The sequence below is a fragment of the Halichoerus grypus genome, chromosome 12 (genome assembly GCF_964656455.1).
Source record: "Halichoerus grypus chromosome 12, mHalGry1.hap1.1, whole genome shotgun sequence".
NCBI classification, from domain to species: domain Eukaryota; kingdom Metazoa; phylum Chordata; class Mammalia; order Carnivora; family Phocidae; genus Halichoerus; species Halichoerus grypus.
Genome location: NC_135723.1, coordinates 13,095,302 through 13,113,277, shown reverse-complemented (window position 1 = coordinate 13,113,277; position 17,976 = coordinate 13,095,302). Strand labels below are relative to the sequence as shown.

At 36.9% G+C, this 17,976-nt stretch overlaps 1 protein-coding gene across 4 annotated transcripts in view; it reads left to right on the top strand.

Annotated features, from left to right (window-relative positions):
- Positions 1 to 17,976, top strand: part of CDK13 (cyclin dependent kinase 13) — a 119,897-nt gene that overhangs the window by 82,484 nt on the left and 19,437 nt on the right. For all 4 annotated transcript variants that reach the window (XM_036069647.2, XM_036069645.2, XM_036069646.2 and 1 more), the window contains exons 8-9: positions 15,626 to 15,727; positions 15,824 to 15,901. In XM_036069647.2, coding sequence (XP_035925540.1) covers positions 15,626 to 15,727; positions 15,824 to 15,901 — 180 coding nt within the window. The remainder of the gene's footprint in view (positions 1 to 15,625; positions 15,728 to 15,823; positions 15,902 to 17,976) is intronic.

Sequence of the window (17,976 nt, the reverse complement as noted above, 5' to 3'; positions counted from 1 at the left end):
TCTCAATTTCAAGCATTCATCTTTTGATCTCTAAACCTGTGTGTTTACTGGACAACTCCACCCAGGTGATGCAGGTACTTTAAATTAAACATATTGTTACAAAGCCTATCTTCACATTCCCCCCAAAAAAGTCTGCTCCTTTTCCTTTTTTCCCTATTTTGGTTGAATGTATTCAGTCACTCTCACATATAGATATGTCTCCTATAGACCACTATAAATAGAATTATATTGCTTTTCGTACCTCTGGTCTTTTTCCCTAACATTCTTTTCTTCTGCCATTCTTATTACTGTCCCCTGCCTGCCACTCCCCGCCACCCCCCAAGATAATAGCAATGTTGAACTATTTGTAGTTCCCTAAACAAGTTAAGCTCTTAAGTGCCTTTATGAACCTACATAAGTTGTTTCCTTTTGTATGGAATTATACTCTCCATTATCTCAGTCTGACAAATTTGTTTTTTCCTTCAGTTCAGTCACTACCTCCCTTGAAAAATTTACCCCGAATCCTATAGTCAACATTGGGCACATCTTCCTTTATGTGTCCAGAATACATTATTCATTAATTTACATAGTACTTAAAGTTTATTATTATAATATCTGTTACCACCAGACTTTAAGGTTTTAAACAGCTCCAACCATGGTTGGTTGGTTGGCTGTTTGTTTGGTCCAGCCATCTCTTGGTGCCTTAGTGCAGTACCGAGCTCAGAGTTTCAATAAATATTTGTTGTTTATAAAGAAGGAACAAACTTAACTAGCATTTGTGCATGGTAATTTATTATATATAATCCCCTTTCACAAGAATTATTTTAAGGGAAAGCAGTTCTCTGAAACAGGTGGTGTAGATATCATTCTTAGGTACAAAGATAATGAAACTGAAATTTACAAAATTTCAGTGTATTTTCCAGATCACATAATTAGTGGTAGAGCTAAGACTCAAACTTGAATCTTTTGACAGAAAGGTGTTTTATTTTCATTATACTGGAGTTCTTCTTTGGTAAGACTCTGGATCTAACCTTGATTTCCTAAAATAAATTTCCCACTTCTAAAAGTATCTTCTAGGTGCAGAGCTCTAGGGGCATCTAGAGTCTGCTTTGGAGGTACCATTAGGCTGATGGCAGGTTTTTACAGTTGTAACAACAAACAGTCCCTTAATTTTACTGTCTCTGCTCTCTTGGCCTTCAAATAATATATTTTATTTTTGCCCAGTGAAGGATACTCATTTAGTCTTCCTGCAAGTTGTATGATATTTCCATTTCTGAATCTCCCTTAAAGCTCCTTGAATAACAAATGAGAAGGCTATAATTGAAAAATATTTTGATAACATCAGATATTTTAAATAACCTGAGATTTCCAAGTTTTATTATCTACAAGCCTGATGACTTACATTTTAATATCTTGTTGACCACATTAGGGTAGAAGTTTTGAAAAAACAAAACAAAACAAAGGAAGTATTCTTGTTGTCATTTTTAGAGTGTTGTTTTTTTCCCCTAGCGGAAAAGAAATAGTGTCTGCTTTCTTTTCAAAAACTGTTAATGAGATTTACAGGTGAAGATACTCAGTAGAAATTGAAATTCAGAATTTGTAATGTTGAGACCAGTATTTCTGGATCTTTACAAAGTTTAGTTTTTACTAAGAATAATAGCTTACTGGAATTATTGTTTGGTTTTTTAAAATTTAATGGCAGAGGTATTTTGTGTATGTGTGTGTATTTTGCCAGGTATGGAATTTATAACTTAGAGTTTAACTTAATTATGGGAGTAAATGGGGTGGTTTATTTTCTGTTTTTCGGTTTTCTTTTTTTTAAGACGTATTTTAGAGAGGGCGGGCAAGCGGGGAGAGGGCCAGAGGGAGAGGGAAAGAGAGAATCTCAAGCAGACTCCCCAGTGATTGGGGAGCCTAATGCGGGGCTCAGTCCCAGGACCCCAAGATCATAACCTGAGCCAAAACCAAGAGTCAGACATTCAACCAGCTGAGCTACCCAGGGACCCAGGTTGTCTTTTTAAAAGTGTATTTATTCTGTACCATCTAAGAACCTATTTGTTTTTCAGTCCTGTTTCTTTTTTCATAGTAGTAAATTCACTTTTTATGGAAATACTGGGTAGGGATCTTGAGAATGTAATTTTAAAAAAAAAAATCCATGAAAGAAAAATAAAGCATCATATATGAGGTGTCACATCAGTTGGTTGCATTTTCTCTTTGTGATCTAAGCAGGACCATCTTTAGGATGTTGATAATGGGTAGCTAAACCTAGTAGACCAAATTTGACAGGTTCATTTTTGGGGATTCTGGATTTTCATTTACTTGTCTAACTTCGGATGATCTATTTTTATATTATAACAGTATTTCGTTTTCTTGGGATTTAAACATCCTAGTTTCAGAACATAGTCTCAGTTATTTTTACTTGAGTCATTATGTTTGTGAAAACAGTTTCATGATCGTACCATGGAATATTTTCTTTAATACTCATTTGTTAATAATCATTTAAATTAGTGAATTAGGTGATTTGAAATTGGCTTTATTTGCTAACTCCATCTACCTTGGAATTTGCTTTTATGATTAAAGTCTTTTTCTGTCTGTATACTTTTTCAGTGTTTGCTTCCTTCTCATTTAACACTAAGGTGGAAAGTGAGGAAGGATATCTGTTTTGCAAAATTCTTGAATAAATCATCATGTATTCTTGGCTTTAATAAAACAATCATGTTCGTTATCTGTTGTCAGTGTTAACTTTTAAAAGTTTATTATAAACTAGTTTATTAAAAAGCTGATTTAAAATGTTTATTTAACAGATGCTTATCTCAAACATTTACAACATAATTATAGCACCACTGTCTTCTTGAAAGTTTTCTTGCCAGCTCTGTTGTCTCCCTGGCTTTTTCTCTAGCTGTAGAAAATAAACATTTGCTCAACCTTCTGAGGGAACTGATGGTTCAGTGTGGTTGGAGCAAGAACCAAGTAATAAAGATTTTTATGGGCCTTGTGTGCATGTTCTCTAGGAGGCAGCAATGTGTATTAAAGGTGTAACATATTGACATCTTATGCTGTCACTTTGTATTTTGGAAAGTGGATTGACCTTGTAAGTCTGGAAGCAAGGGCAATCAGTTAGAAAGCTGTTGCAGTAGACCTAGGTAGGATGATTATGGTTAGAATTAGGGAATGGGCATAGATGTTAGAAAGACAGATGAATTATACCATAAGATATAAAATTGTTAGAACTTGGTGGTTGAGTATGTGTTGTTAGCCACATCCCTGCCTGTACCCCACTGTAAGAGTTCTGCTTAAGCAACTGGCTAAATGGTTTGGTAGGGTAAGCTAAGCTTTTACAGCAAACAGAACCTCAAAATTCAATGGCTTAAAGAATACAAAATTTATATGTAGTTCTCACTTAATGATCAGGAGTGGTTGTTGCTTACCTCAGTGGACCATTAAGAGTATTTAACCATCTCATTAGATCAGGGGGTGTCTACTTCATACAGTCATTCAGGGATCCAAGTTGGAAGATCTGACATCTTCACATGCCTTCCAAGGCTGTCACCACCTCTTGTCAGGCAGAAGCTAGAAAAAAGGAGGGAGGAGTGTTATGAGCCAGACCTAGAAGTGGCACTCATCACTTATATTCATGTTCCATTGGTGAGAACTTGGTCATGTGCTCACACCCAGCTGCAATGAGGATGGGATGTAGTGTAGGTGGGCAGCTACCATTGAAGAAAAGAACAGATTTTGGAAGACAGGTAGTAGTCTCTGCCATAAGTGGTGATGCGGTTTCCTGAGACAGGAAACAGGCAGCAAGTGGGGGGCAAAAGATGATAAATGTCCTTTTGGATGTGTTCAGATACAGGTACTTATAGGACTTCTAAATTTACCTGCGTAGTAAAAACAGAAAAGTGATTGTAAGATCTCAGTTGGGAAAAAATTACTTTTGTTTCTCTGTAGCAGTGTTACAATACAGAAATTTCAGAGTTATTTTTCATGGAAAATATCAAAAGGAGGAAAGTGGGAGTGAAAATGGAAGATAAGGGAGAAAGGGCATGAGAAAAAAATGTGTTCATTGTTATGTAATAGTTAGGCATACATCAGTTGATTAAAAATATTAAGAACTGGGGCGCCTGGGTGGCTCAGTCGTTAAGCGTCTGCCTTCGGCTCAGGTCATGATCTCAGGGTCCTGGGATCGAGCCCCGCATCGGGCTCTCTGCTCGGCGGGAAGCCTGCTTCTCCCTCTCCCACTCCCCCTGCTTGTGTTCCCTCTCTTGCTGTCTCTCTCTCTGTCAAATAAATAAAAAAAAAAAAAAAAAAAAAAAAATTAAGAACTGCTTACTCTGTGCCAGACCAACCTACGTAATGCCTACTGGTTAAGTATTAGAGATACAGCTATGAAAGACAGACCAGGTTCCTGGTCGCATTTACATGGTGATGAGAGAAGGTAGACAATGAACGTGTGGAATAAAGATTTTAAAATACTTAAATGCTACAAAGCAGATAAAATAGTGACTGTAGGGTCACTGTGGGCATGTGGGTAATTTTTAGCTAAGGTAGTTAGCATAGACCTTTGAAGAAGTAAAATTGAGCTAGGACCAACCTGAGTGATGAAAATGGGATAACTTAATGAAGACACAGGCCACAAATATTGCAAGTAGAAGGAACTCAGCAACCTCAAAGCTTGGGAATAGACTTGGCAGGTTTAAGGGCCAAAAAGTTGGCCAGTGTAAAAATAGGAGGTGAGACACTCGGGAATATGGTCTTACCAACTTACGTAAAGTTTAAATGTTACGTAGTTATAGTGATATGATCTGGTTTTACGCTTTAAAAAAAACCTAAAAAAAAAAAGTGGGGGAGGAAAGCTAGGGATAGATGATATGGCGGAGAAATTAGTACCAATGAAAAGGTAATGATGGCTCAGACTAAAAGATAATCTTGACTTATACTTTTTTGAAATTGTGGAAAATTGTTGGATTTAAGATCTGTTTGGATGTAGAAATGACAGCAGTTGTTGATAGATCATATGGGAGATTTGAAGGAAAGAGGAATGAAGGACGACAGATTTTTTGACTTTTGAAGCAGAGGTGTTAAAAACAGATCCCAGATTTCTTTTGTAGATTTGGTAGGTGTTTCTGCAGTAGATTCTGAGGGGAGACATGGCATTTGTGCATTTGATAAATTTTGTTAGCTGAAGGCTCTTCATGTTTTTCTCAAAAATATAAATTATAGTCAAAAAGAAGTATAGACTATTATATATGTTGAGAAAATGAAGCATGTTAGAGCAGTTTAGGTATTTCCTTTTATATAATTCTCTTTTTATTTCTTATAAGGGTCTTTAAGAAAGTTAGCAACTCTGGTTTGTATATTTTAGTTATCCAGAACCTCCCAAGTACCTTAAAGGCCTAGGATCTTGCTCTGAGCATTTGCTTTTGCCTTTTATCTATTTAGACCAGATGGCAGGCTGAGCCGCCTGGGGACACACCCTTACGGTAGTGCTTTTGTTTTTTGGGGATAAAGGTAGGGAAGACCATAACTGTTTCTCATCTCCCCACATCCACCCCACCCCAGTCTTTTGAATTCCTGGGATTATCTAAGGGCAGAGTATTGAGATCTGTCATTGAACAGATAGTCACTGATCTCTATTGATATGTCATTGAATGTAAAGAAAAATTCGGACGCCTGGGTGGCTCAGTCGGTTAAGCGTCTGCCTTCGGCTCAGGTCGTGATCCCAGGGTCCTGGGATCGAGTCCCGCATCGGGCTCCCTGCTCCGTGGGGAGCCTGCTTCTCCCTCTGCCTCTGTCTCTCTCTCTCTCTCTGTCTCTCATGAATAAATAAATAAAATCTTTAAAAAAAAAAAAAAAAGAAAAATTCGATGAAAATTCAGTGATGGTACTTTGTTTTACAAAAAGTACATATCGGTCCAAATATTTATTCACTTTACAAATGAAAGAATTTCCCCAGTTTTGAGATACTCGTGTTTTGTTTTTTTTTTTTTTAAAGATTTTATTTATTTATTTGATAGAGACACAGCGAGAGAGGGAACACAATCAGGGGGAGTGGGAGAGAAGCAGGCTTCCCGCTGAGCAGGGAGCCCGATGTGGGGCTCGATCCCAGGACCCTGGGATCATGACCTGAGCCGAAGGCAGACGCTTAACGACTGAGCCACCCAGGCGCCCCGAGATACTTGTGTTTTAAAATCGAACCTTCGGGACGCCTGGGTGGCCCAGTCGGTTGAGCATCTGCCTTTGGCTTAGGTCATGATCCCAGAGTCCTGGGATCGAGTTCCGCATCGGGCTCCCTGCTCTCAGTGGAGAGCCTGCTTCTCCCTCTTCCACTCTCCCTCTGCCTGCAGCTCTGCCTACTTGTAGTCTCTATCTCTCTGTCAAATAAATAAATAAATAAATCTTAAAAAAAATAAAATTGAACTTTCTGTGTCATATTTTACAGTTGAATGTTTTGTCTGTCTTTACCTAGTTCTTCTGACAGAAACTAAAAATTTAGAAATATTTGGAAAAGCCATTAAATGGTATATATGAAATATTTTTGCCACATACTTAGAAGTATATTTCATCTAGTTTTGTGTTTAATCATTTTTGATAATGTACTAAATATTTTCACTTCTGAATTTGATAAAAGTTAAAAAATTAGTCTTAATTTTAGCTGCTAAAGTTGACTATGTTCTGAATGTTGCCTAGAACTTGATACATAGTATATAAAATAATCTTTTATTTAAATATTCTTTTCAATAAAATTTAGTAACTTTAATTCGTGTGATTTCTCTACATAATTCAACATACTTTTATTTTTTAAAACCACTCTTAAATATAAAAAGATAAAGTATTAACTGTTTACAGATAGATTTATATTAATTTAAACATTTTCTTGAGACCATAGGTATCCAGTTACACTTGAGTTAACAAGACCATAGGTTTCATATGCTTATAGATCCTTGAAATGTTTTTGAAAACTGGTCATTAAAATTTTCACAAACTTTGTTCTCCCACCCAGCTAATTCATATATGTCAACTGAACTTGCAAGGTCGTATACATCAAAGTGTCTGGCCTGTGTTCAACATTGTTCTGGGCTTTGTTTATGGGGTTCATAATAAAGAATGGTACCTGGGATTTTTTTGTCTTCCGGGGAAGATAGAAAACATAAAATAGAATATACTGTTAAGTATGATTAAAAAAAATAAGAATGTGAAAATAAATCTGTTGATAATAGAGATTAGAGTTTATGGAGATTAGTCTTTCACTATGTCTTGAAGGAGGTATAGGATTGAATGAGAAAAATAGGGAGGGGATTTCAAATTTAAAAGGAATTAAGGCATAAACAGGTGAACTTTTTTTAATCAAGGTATAATTGACATACAACACTATATTAGTGGGGGCACCTGGGTGTCTCAGTTGGTTGAGCGTCTGACTCTTGATGGTCATAATCTCAGAGTCATCAGATTGAGCTCCACTTCGGGCTCCACACTCAGCACAGAGTCTGTGCTGCTCTGCTTCTCCCACCCCCATCTCTCTCAAATAAAGAAATAATAATAAATAAAGATTTTATTTTATTTGTTTATTTGAAAGCAAGACAGAGATAGCAAGAGAGAGAACACGAGCAGGGAGGAGAGGGAGGAGCAGGCTCCCTGTTGAGCAGGGAGCCCAATGTGGGGACTCGATCCCAGGACCCCAGGATCATGACCTGAGCCGAAGGCAGACGCTTAACTGACTGAGCCACCCAGCACCCTTAAAATAAAGATTTTAAACAAAATCTTTAAAAAAAAAACACACATATTAGTCTCAATGTAATGATTTCACAGTTGTATACACTCTGAAATGACCACAATAAGTCTAGTCATCATTTGTCAGTATAAAAAGTTACAAAAGAAAAATTTCTGTTTTATTCTTGTGACGAGAACTTTCAAGATCCACTCTCCTGGCAACCTTTAAATACGTACCGCAGTACCATTGGCTGCAGTCACCATCCGCACACCATGTCCCCATGACCTAGTCATTTCACGACGGGAAGTCTGTGCCTCCTGACCCACCTTCTCCATTTTGCTCCACCTCCTCCCTGGCAACCACCATTCTGTTCTTTATATCCATGAGTTTTTTTATTATTTGTTTGATTTTTAGATTTCATATATAAATGAGATCATATGATATTTGTCTTTTTCTGTCCACTTATTTCACTTAGTATAATACCTTCATGGTCCATGCATGTTGTCACAAATGGAAAGATTTCATTCTCTTTTATGGCTGAATAGTATTTTCATTGTATATACGTAGTCTCCTTGTCTGGGTTTTGTGTTCCACAGATTCAGATTACTGCAATTAACCCCAGTCCAGAAGCAGATGATCCTTCTGATGTATCATCAGAAGGTCAATAGTAGCCTAATGCTACATCACAGTGCCTCCATCATTCACCTCACTTCATCTCATCACATAGGCATTTTATTATCTTACATCATCCTAAGAAGAATGAGTACAGTACAATAAGATATTTTGAGGGGGAGAGAGAGACCATATTCACAAGTTTCATTACTGTATGTTACTATAAATGTTCTATTATTATTGCTGATCTCTTCTTGTGTCTAATTGCTAAATTAAGCTTCATTATAGTTAGGTATGGATTAGCAAAAAACACAGTATATATAGGGTTCAGTACTATTTGTGGTTTCGGGCATCCACTGGGTGTTTTGGATTATATCCCTTATGGGGTATAATCCATACTATGGACTACTATGTGTACCACATCTTTTTTATCCATTCATCCATCGATGGACACTCAGGTTGTCCCGTATTTTGACTGTTGTAAATAATGCTGCAGTGAACATGGAGGTTCAGATTAGTATTTCCATTAGTGTTTCCATTTTCTTTGGATAAATACACAGAAGTGGGATTGCTGGGTCATATGGGATTTCCATTTTTAATTTTTTGAGGAACCTCCATACTGTTTTCCATAGTGGCTATACCAGTTTATATTCCCACCAACAACGCACAAGGGTTCTTTCTTCACATCCTTGGCAATCCCTATTATTTCTTATCTTTTTGATAACAGCCATTCCAACAGGTGTGAAGCGATCTCTCATTTGTAGTTTTGCATTTCCCTCATGATTAGTGAAGTTGAGCATCTTATGTGCCTGTTGGCTATGTGTATGTCATCTTTGGAAAAATGTCTCTTTGGATCCTGTGCCCATATTTTAATCAGGTTTTTTTCGTTGTTTTGCTATTTGGTTGTATAAGTTCTTTATATATTTTGGATATTAACCTCTTAGGAGATACATGATTTGCAAATATGCTCCCATTCAGTAGGTTGCCTTTTCATTTTGTTGATTGTTTCCTTTGCTGTGCAGGAGCTTTTTAGTTTGATGTAGTCCCAACTTACTTATTTTTGCTTTTGTTGCCTTTGCTTTTGGAGTCAGATCCAAAAAAAAGAAGAAAAAAAAAAAAACCACCAAGACTTGATGTCAGGGAACTTGTTGCCTGTGTTTTCTTCTAGAAGTTTTATAGTTTCAGGTGTTAACATTCATGTCTTTAATCCATTTTGAGTTAATTTTTGTGTATGACATAAGATAGTGGTCCAGTTTTATTCTTTTGCATGTGGCTGTTCAGTTTTCCCAACACCATTGATATTCAAGAGATTGTCCTTTCCCCAGTACATATTCTTTTTTTTTTTTTTTTTTAAGATTTTATTTATTTATTTGTCAGAGAGAGAGCACAAGCAGGGGTAGCTGCAGGCAGAGGGAGAAGCAGGCTTCCTGCCGAGCAAGGAGCCCAATATGGGACTAGATCCCAGGATCCTGGGATCAGGACCTGAGCCGAAGGCAGACGCTTAACCCACTGAGCCACCCAGGTGTCCCTCCCCAGTGTATATTCTTGCCTTTGTCATAAATTACTTGACCATATATGTGTGGGTGTATATCTGGGCTCTCTATTCAGTTCCATTGACCTATGTGTCCGTTTTTATTCCAGTACTGTACTGTTATGATTACTATAGCTTTGTAAATTTGTTTGAAATCAGGGAGTGTGATGCCTCCACCTTTCTTCTTCTTAAGATTGATTTGGCTATTTGGAGTCTTTTTTGGTTCCATACAAATTTTGGGATAGTTTTGTATTATTTTTGTGAAAAATGCTGCTGGAACTTTGATAGGAATTGCATTGAATCAATAGAATACTCTGGATAGTGTAGACATTTTAACAATATTAATTTTTCTGATCCATGAGCATGGAACATCTTTCCATTTATTTGTGACTTTGATTTCTTTCATCAGTGTTTTTATGGTTTTCAGCGTACAGGTCTTTAATCTTCTTGGTTAAACTTGTAGGTATTTTATTCTTTTTGATGCAGTTGTAAATGGGATTGCGTTCTTAATTTCTCTTTCTCATACTTTATTTTTAGTGTATAGAAATGCAGCAGATTTTTGTATGGTTGATTTCATATCCTGAAATTTTACAGAATTTGTTTATTACCTTTAACAGTATTTTGGTGAACCCTAAAGGGTTTTCTATATATAAAATCATGTCATCCACAAATAGTGACAGTTTTACTTCTTCTTTCTCAGTGTTAGTGCCTTTTTATTACTTTTTATTGCCTAATTGCTCTGGCTAGGATTTTCAATAATATGACAAATGAGAGTGGTAAGAGTGGGCATCATTGTCAAGGGTATTCATATCTCTATTCATCAGGGATACTGGCCTATAATTTTGGTTTTATGTGATGTCATTGTCTGGTTTTGTTAATCAGGGTAATGCTGTCCTCATAAAATGAGTTTAGAAGTGTTCTCTCCTCATCAATTTTTGGAAGAGTTTGGGAAGGATAGGTATTAAGTCTTCTCTAAATGTTTGGTAGAATTCATCAGTGAAGTTGTCTGGTCTTGGACTTTGGTTTGTCGGGAGGTTTTTGATTACTGATTCAGTCTCCTTACTAGTAATTGGTCTGTTCAGATTTTATTTTTCTTCATGATCCAGTCTTGGAAGATTATATGTTTCAAGGAATATTTATTTGAGCCTTTTCTCTTTTTTTCTTGTTGAGTCTAGTTAAAGGTTTGTCAGTTTTGTTTGTTTTTCAGAGAACCAGCTCATGGTGTCATTGATCTTTTCTGTTGTCTTACTGGTCTCTAATTCATTTATTTCTGCTCTGATCTTTGTTATTTCCTTCCTTCTACTCCCTTTGGGTTTTGCTTGTTCTTCTTTTTCTAGTTCCTTTAGGTGTAAAGTTAGATTGTTTATTTGAGATTTTGTTTTTTTGAAGTAGGCCTCCTCTATCGCTTTGAACTTCCCTCTTAGAACTGCTTTTGCTGCATCCCATAGATTTTGGTAAGTTGCATTTTCCATTTTCATTTGTTTTGAGGTATTTACTTATTTATCCTTTGATTTCCTCATTGACCCATTGGTTGTTTAGTAGCATATTGTTTAACCTCCACGTATTTGTGATTTTTTTCCCAGTTTTTTTCCATTCATTTCTAGTTTCATACCATTGTGATTGAAAAAGATGCTAATGTGATTTCAGGCTTCTCAAATTTATTGAGACTTGTTTTGTGGCCTAACATGATTTATCTTGGCTAATGTTCATATGCACTTGAGAAGAATGCATATTCTGCTGCTTTTAAATGGAGTGTTCTGTATATATCTTTATAAACCATCTGGTCTAATTGGTTGTTTAAAGCTAATGTTGCCTTATTGATTTTTTTGTCCACATGATCTGTCCATTGGTGTAAGTGGGGTATTAAGTCCCCTGTATTATTGTATTGCTGTCCATTTCTCCCATTAGGTCTGTTAATATTTACATTATCTAAGTGCTCCTGTCTTGAGTGCTCCTGTCTTGTTGGATTGACCCCTTTATCATTATGTAACGGTCTTCTTTGTCTCTCTCTCTTTTTTTTAAGATTTTATTTATTTGAGAGAGAGAGAATGCGCGCATGAATGTTGGAGGCGGGGGAGAAGCAGACTTCCTGCTGAGTAGGGAGCCCGATGTAGGGCTCAATCCCAGGACCCTGGGATCATGACCTGAGCCAAAGGCAGATGCTTAACTGACTGAGCCACCAAGGCATCCCTCTTCTTTGTCTCTTTTTACAGTCTTGGTTTTAAAATCTGTTTTGTCTGTAAAGCTACCCCTGCTTTCTTTTGGTTTCCATTTGTGTGAAATATCTTTTTCCATCTCTTTCAGGCTGTGTGTGTTCTTACATCTGAAGCAAGTCTCTTGTAGGTTGCAGATAGATGGGTCTTGTTTGTTTTTTGTTTGTTTGTTTGTTTTATTCATTCAGCCACTCTGTGTCTTTTGGTTGGAGAATTTAGTCCACTTACATTGAAGTAATTATTGACAGGTCTGTACTTATTGCCATTTTGTTCATTGTTTCTGGCTGTTCTGTAATTCCTTTCTTTCCTTCTTGCTCTCTTCCTTCATGGTTTGATGGTTTTCTTTAGTGTTATGCTTAGATTGCTTTCTTACTTCGTGTATCTCCTATAGATGTTTGCTTTGTGGTTACCATGAGGCTCACACGTAACAGCCTATATATATATCAGTCTATTTTAAGTTGATAGCAGTTTAAGGGGTTTATTTTGTTTGTTTGTTTTAAGATTTACTTATTTTGGAGAGAGCACGCATTCGAGCAGGGGGAGGGACAGAGGGAGAGAGAATCTCAAGCAGACTCTGTGCTGAGTGTGGAGCCCGATGCAGGGCCCATCCCAGGACCCTGAGATCATGACCTGAGCTGAAACCAAGAGTTGGACACTCAACTGACTGAGCCACCCAGGCGCCCTGATAACAACTTAAGTTTGAATGCATTCTAGAACTCTACATTTTTACTACCCCTGCATTTTATGTTTTTGATGTCACATTTTACATCTTTTTCCTTTGTATATCCCTTAACTGATTATTGTAATTACAGTTCTTTTTACTAATTATGTCTTTTAACCTTTATAGTAGTTTTCTGTGATTTTAATCCACTGCCTTTACCCTGTCTTTACCAGTGAGATTTATACTTGCATGTTTTCTTGTTACTAGTGTACTTTCTTTCCTTGCACCTTAAAGAATTCCCTTTAACATTTTATTTCTTATAAAGCTGATTTAGATGATGAACTTCTTTAGCTTTTACTTGTCTGAGAGGAAAACTCTTTATTTCTCTCCTTTAATTCTGAATAATAACCTTGCCGGGTAGAGTATTTTTGGTTGTCAGTTTTTTCCTTTCAGCACTTTGAATATATCGTGCACTTTCTTCTGGCCTGCAAAGTTTCTGCTGAAAGTCTTACGCAGGCCTGGGGGATGGGGGTCGCGGGGTGTCCCTTGAGTTTGTAAAAGTTGTTTTCCTCTTGCTTCTTTTTAGATTATCTCTTTATCTTTTACTTTTGACATTTTACTTATACCATGTCTTGGTGTGGATCTTTTGGGGTTCATTTTTATAGGATCTTTTGGGCTTCCTGGATCTGGATGTCTGTTTCCCCACGTTAGGGAAGTTTGCAGCCACTGTTTCTTCAAATAAGTTTTCTGCCCATTTGTCTCTCTCTTCTCCTTCTGGTACCCATATAATCTGGATGTTATTCTGCTTGATGTTGTTCCATAGGCTCCTTAAGCTGTTTTCACTTTAATTTTTTTTTTCTTTCTGCTTCTCTGCTTGTTTGAGTTCTACTGCTCTATCTTCTAGATCACTGCTCTTCTCTCCTGCTTAATCTAGTCTGCTGTTGAATCCCTCTAGTTTAGTTTCCTTTTTCTTTTTTCAGATCAGTTACTCTTTTCTTCAGCTTTGTGACTTCTCTTTGGTACTTTCTTATATTTTCTGTTTGTTTAAAGTTCTCACTGTGTTCATTGATTTTTCTCCCAAGTTCGGTGAACATTGGTATGACCATTTTCACTCTTCCAGGTAAATTAGTTACCTCTGTTTCATTAAGGTTTTTTTCTTCTGAGGTTTTATCTTCTTCTTTTGTTTGGAACATATGTTTTCTGTTTCCTCAGTTTGCTTGACTGTGTGTTATTTCTATGTTTAGGGAAAACAGCTACCTCTTCTAGTCTTGAAGGAGTGGCCTTATGTAGGAGATGATCTTTATCTTTCAACCTTGCCCTAGCTCTTCTGTTTCTCAGACCTTTGTGTTTGTCTAAGCAGTCTGATTTATATTTGATAGGAACCAACTATTGAGGATGTTCCAAGACCAGTCAGTGTTGCAAAGGCAGGAATCTCAGTCAGCACCTAGATTCAGGTTGATTGGAAGCCAGACCCTCAGGCAGCAGCTTTTAATGTATACAAATATATGTAGTCATGTGGGACCACAATTGTAAATCCTCTGGCCTGCGGACCAGGTGATCTGGAGATATCCCTTGGGCTACAGTTGGAAAGTCAGAGCATAAGATGAGTAAAAAGCTCCTTTCTGGGAGATACCAGTGAGCTGTAATGAGGTCATTGGAGAGCACAAGGATGGTGTCCCCTGCCCTACATTCCCTGAGAGCACCTCTGTAGACTGTAGATGTCTGGCAAACCTGCAGTCTGTCCCTTAGGCTGAAGCTGCAGGACAAGTAAATAGGCCTTCTTCCCAGAAAGACTGGGGTGTGTTTCAGTCTGTGTAGTGCCCTTGGTATGGTAGCCTGCCAAGAACTGTTTTATTATTACTTTCTCCTGGGACCCAGGAATGCAGCCCCCCTGGCCACCAGAGCCAGGTGATCAGGGAGTATCTCCCAGGTGGAGTGTGTGTGACCAACAGCTTTAGTGAAGCTGCGGGAGAGTGCAGGGATGGGGTGCACCTGCCAGCTTTAGTAGGGCCACAGGGGAGTGCAGTTTTGGAGTGCACCACCGGTGCCATCAGAGTAGGAGGAGAGCGCAACAGTGATGCCTGGCCGCGCCTTTGTCCCGGGACAGAGTCCCAACAGGCTCCTGCCCCTCTTGTGGATGGTTTAAGATCAGCAAATGAATCTTCCTCATAACAGTCTAGTGGCTTTTCAAACGGTGGCTTTGTGCTCATCCCTGGCACAAGGGAGTCTGCATGAAAGCCTTTTTAGAGAAGTATCTCAATTCCCTACAGCCTGTTTGGTCCCCTGGATGTAAGCCCCGCTGGCAAATAAAGAGGTAGCAATATGTATATATCCTCTCTTTTAGAAGGTGACAAAAGAATCATCTGATAAAGTATCATACCTGTTGCCAGTGGTGCTTTGCAGAATAGACCTCAACTACTGCAGTCTACATTTATGTACTTTGTATTTGCATACTAAAGTGGGGTTGCAGTCAGTGAAATATTGTCAAAAATATGCCCAGGTGAAATTTTTTATTAGGTGATTCCAATTTGTACTATATCTTGCCACACATTAGTAATTTGCCAGATTTGGTCAAAATCAATCAACTTCCTTTAAGTCAGTTAATCCCCTTTAAAGTTATGGAAAGGAAAAACAGAACCGAACAGTTGGGACCTTTTTTTGACCAAAAGACAGTTAAAATCAGCCAACTACTTTTCATTTTTATGTATTAAGGGAATTTTCAGTTAATCACATTGCTCTCAAATGTATTTTATGATCACGTATGTCAGATGTAATAGCATGTCTGAGCTTAGTAGGCAGATGAAATTGGTTTTAGTTAGGATTGTAGGATTGCTTTGATTAGCCAAAATAATATTTCTTAAGAGAATCTCTCTTATTCTAACAGATAATAACTCTAAAGAGTTGCTTTCTGTGTTTTTTAGTCGGCCGTATACTAACAAGGTCATCACTTTATGGTACCGTCCACCTGAACTGCTGTTGGGAGAAGAAAGATATACACCTGCTATTGATGTATGGAGCTGTGGGTAAGATAGGCTTACTGACTGGTTTAATTTACTTGAAATTTTTGGTAGTGAAGTAAAATCGTATCATTTGGTAATGATGGATATTTTTTCCACTAGATGTATCCTTGGTGAACTCTTCACTAAAAAGCCTATATTTCAAGCAAATCAAGAACTTGCACAACTAGAATTAATAAGGTAAGCTCATGATTGTAATATTTGTTGGGGGTGTGTAATACTTCATAGAAAATTTAAAGTCTTTCAAGTTTGTGTCTTTAGGAGAACAGCATGGTTTTCTTGAAGGCTAATGATTGCTGAATGGAAGAGAAACTAGAATGTGGGTACTTTGATACTTGTTCTAGTAAAAATAAGGATCCCAAAGTCCCTAGCTCTTTTTTGCAATTAAATGAAAGGGCGGGGGACCCAAAAAATAAGACCAGGAAGAAAGAGTAAATAAGTATGAGAAAGGAGAGAATAAATGGTAGATAACTTTTTTTTAGTATGGCAGGATGGAAGAATTAATGTTTTGGGATACTGTAAAGAAATACTCTGTTTTATATACACATATGCATACATGTTTATATTTATTTATATGTGAATGTTTATACACGGAAACATGTGTATGTACCCACAGGCATCAGTCTTCATAATTTGAGGCTGTTGTAGGGCCTGGGTCATAAGGACATACGTGCTAATCACCTTTCTCTTCATGTAATATTTTAAAATAATTCTTTTATTTTTAAAGAAAGAGCTTTGGCTTTCATATATAATGTCACTTTGCAACTTCTAAGTTTTGTGTGTGTCTCAAACTATGGATGAGAACTTTTAGGAAAAAGATATTGGTATGAGGCACAGATACCAATATACTATGAACCTTCCCTTCAACAGACTTATTGGATTAATTGATGCTCTCCAGTCCCTCTGTAAGTAACAGTAGCCTGATAACATGGCAAGCCGAGTGTTCGCAGCTAGTAGGCTACTACTCTCTAGTAAGACTGTGTATTTATGCTACCAGTTGAAGTATGATGACTGTAAGAGGTAGTTGTTTCCAATTTTGTATACCAACTTTTTATTACTCTATGTGTGTCCTTTAAATATACACAGATGGAATGCTTTTCAAAGACCTAACAAAGTTGCTATCAAATTAACTGGGTGGGAGGCAAGTTACTTTAAGTTAGAAAGGTAAGTCATAAAAATTTAGAAGGATTTAGTACTCCGATTGCTTTAAATCCTTGATAATATGGTTTGTTCAAGAAAGCTAATGCAGAGTCCCATTCAACGAATCCTCTGTTCAAAGAGAGGCCTTGCCCTGTGTCAGAAAATTGGAGAATAAATGTACATTTTTAATTTTCAGTTATAATAAAATGTTTAAATTATGTATCTGTGTTTCTTTATTTTTTTTTCCATGATTCCCTCTTACCCATTTTTTTCTATTAATAAGGCATTGGTCCTGATTCTTTGGATACTAGGGTTTCTATTAATGTTAACTTTTATTTACTTTATACTTGATGCAAGATTTATACATTATGCAAGCATTTTTCTAAGAATTTCACGTGAATTAGCCTCTCTTAAGCTTCATACAACCTTCTGTTTTCTTTTTATAGTTAAGAAAGTGGAACCTTAGAAAGTGAAGAATTTGTCTAGGGTCATATAACTAGCAAGTGGCAAAATCGAGATTTGAATTTAGACAGTTTTACCACAGTAGCTAAACTTTAACTAATTCTCTACACCATGTAGGAAATAAGACTTCCTGGAGCTTTTAGTATGACACACACGTCAATATTTGACAAAAACATCCTGAAGAATTTCTACAGAATACTAATCCAAAAATTCTAAAGAAAAGATTAGCCAATCATATCTAGCTTTTCCTTAAAAATCACCTTGCTGAGTCAAGTAGGAGTCATCCAAAGAATACAAGAATGTTTCAGTTTTAGGACATCTATTATTATAATTCATCACTTTAATAGAAGTAAAATAATACGTTTTTTTGGTAGGTGTTGGATAAGCATTTGCTAGAATACAAACTAAGTGTAAAAGTATATTTCTTTAATATGATGAAAATATGTATTGAAGACTAATAGCCAGAATAATATTTAGTTTTGAAATACTAGAAGATGTAAGACAAGAATGTTAAGAAGTGTCTTCTAGTATCATTATTTTAAGAGTGTTTTAGAAGCACTAACCAGTTAACTGGTAAGTGACCCAGTAAGAGGTGTAAAGAGTGGCAGGATGAAGGCACTATTGTCATAATTTGTACGAGAGAGCATTGCACA